The 2106-nt window shown below is 67.0% G+C and overlaps 1 protein-coding gene across 1 annotated transcript; it reads right to left on the bottom strand.

Moving 5' to 3' along the window:
• Positions 1–277: 277 nt before the first annotated feature.
• Positions 278–1387, bottom strand: LOC113833542 (cyclin-dependent kinase 5 activator 2). The gene has a single exon (XM_027396071.2). It carries the CDS (start codon positions 1385–1387, stop codon positions 278–280), a length of 1110 nt encoding a protein of 369 aa, XP_027251872.1.
• Positions 1388–2106: the final 719 nt, after the last annotated feature.

Genomic DNA, 2106 nt, shown 5'->3' with positions numbered 1-2106 from the left:
ATGGAAAGATGGAGGCGCAGACAGACGGAAAGGGTGAACGAAGTTGGGGGTGCCCTTCCCGCGATCATCCCCCACGCCCACCCCATGCCCAGCAAATCCAGGCCCTGAGGCCTCTGGTGTCCTAGCCTCCACCTTCCCCTGCGGGGCAGGGGCGGCTCCTCCTCGGCCCAGCTTGGGCGTAGAGCGGCGGTACCAGTGGCAGAGGCTTGATGGTCCCGGAGGTTCCGGGTGTGTGTGAGGGGCTGGGGCGGGGGGCGGGCGCGGCCCCTGGGAATCCCTAGCGGTCCAAGTTCATAGTCCAATGCTTGGCTCCGGCCGCGCAGCTGTCCCTGGCGGTCGAGGAGGAGGAGGTGGTGGACGCGCCTCCGCTCGGTGGACCCCCGGTGCTTGCCGCGGCCTCGCCCTCGTTCTTGAGGTCTTGAAAGACTTGCGTGAAGAAGTGGGGGTCGGCGTTGAGCCGTAGCATCTGCGGGCTGAGCCGCTGGATGAGGCGCAGGCAGCGCTGCCAGAAGCGCTCCTTGTCGGGCTCCACGAGGAAGGGCTTGAGCGGGTAAGAGATCTCGTTGCCCATGTAGGAGTAGGCGAGGTAGAGGCAGGTGAGGAAGGCGGCCTGCAGTTCGGCGGCCGACGCCAGCTCGTCCCCGCGCAGCGACTCGCGACACAGCAGGTACACGAACACCAGGTTGGCGGGCGTAATGAAGGCCTGGTCTTGCCAGCCCTGCAGTAGCAGCGAGCGGTCCACGCCGCGGAACCAGCCCACCAGCTCGCCCGGGCTCAGCTCCTTGAGGCGGTAGCAGCGTCGGCACACGAAATCGCCAAGGCAGCGCAGCAGCTCGCCGGTGGACGCCTGCACGATGACCCGCCGCGGCGAGCCTCCGGGCGCCGGCGGTGCCGCCTGCGGGGCTGGGGGTGGCGGCGGCGGCGGCTTTCCCCCGCCTGAGCCTGGCGGCGGGGCAGCCGCGCTGCCCCCCGACGGGGGCTCGCAGGTGGCTGCGGCCGCGGGCACCGTGGGCACCGGAACGGCCAGGGGCTTGGCTGCTCCGCCACCGTCGGGGGCGTCTCGGCCCTTGCGGAGAAGGTTCTCGCGGTTGCGCTGCTGGACCAAAGGGTCGGGACCAGTGGACGCTGGCTTGGGCGTCACCTTTTTGCTGCCTTTCTTCTTCTTGGCCGAGGCTGCCACCAGGCGCTTCCAGGTGAGCGCCGAGATGAGCACGGACGGCCGTTTGAGCCGGCTCTCGCCTTTGCCGCCCTTGCCCGCCGGCGGCGCGCCGTAGCCCCCCAGCGCCTCGTCCCCCGCGGGCGGCGCCTTCTTTTTCTCCTCCGGCAGCCCTCCCGGCCTCCGGCCCTTGGCCGAGGAAGCAGGGGAAAGCGACAGCACCGTGCCCATCCTGCAGAGCGGGGCCGGCGCCCGGGTCCCGGCGGGAACCGCGGGCGGCGCCGCTGCTGCTGCAGCCCCGGGGGACCCGGCGGTGGGGGGCCTAGCCCCGGCCCCGGCGCGCGGACGGGCGGGGGAAGGAGCCGCTCTGCTGCGCCGCGGCGGCTGCTCTGAGCCGAAGCTGCGCCAGCTGCAGCGTCAGCCCCACCCCTTGGGCCCCTTCTTTCGCCACGCCGCACCCCGCCTCACGCAGCCAATCGTGATTCAAAATGCTTTTGATCGGCGGTTGTTCTGACCAATAGAGTGTTGCATATTAATCTAAAGTCCCGCCTTCCCCACCGCCCGGAGTCTTCAGTCCCTTACCTTTACCCGAAAGGGGAAAGGGGGGAAAGGAGGAGAAGGAGAAGGGGGGGTTGTGATTTGGGGTTCTCTTTCTGGGGTTGAGCGGGGTTTGGAGTGAGGTGGAAATGGCTGTTTCCATCTTTTCCTCCAGGTCCTATGACCGTGGGGTCTGAATGTTTTGATACACTGGGTCCAAGCTGCAGTATAGAAGCCATGGGAACAGCCTTCCATTTGCTCACCTTTGAGTTTGTTCAGTAGGCAATATGGCAGTGAGTGCCCTCATCGAGACACCTGCTAGCTTCACCAATCTGGAAATCCGGTTGCTTTCCTCTTGGTCGCCTCCCAACCCACAGCACATTCCTGTTCTGTGAGAAAATGCTAGTGGATGA

This window comes from Cricetulus griseus, chromosome 2 (genome assembly GCF_003668045.3).
Source record: "Cricetulus griseus strain 17A/GY chromosome 2, alternate assembly CriGri-PICRH-1.0, whole genome shotgun sequence".
Lineage (NCBI taxonomy): Eukaryota > Metazoa > Chordata > Mammalia > Rodentia > Cricetidae > Cricetulus > Cricetulus griseus.
The sequence above is the reverse complement of the archived record's forward strand: the minus strand, read 5'-3'. Positions and strand labels throughout refer to the sequence as shown.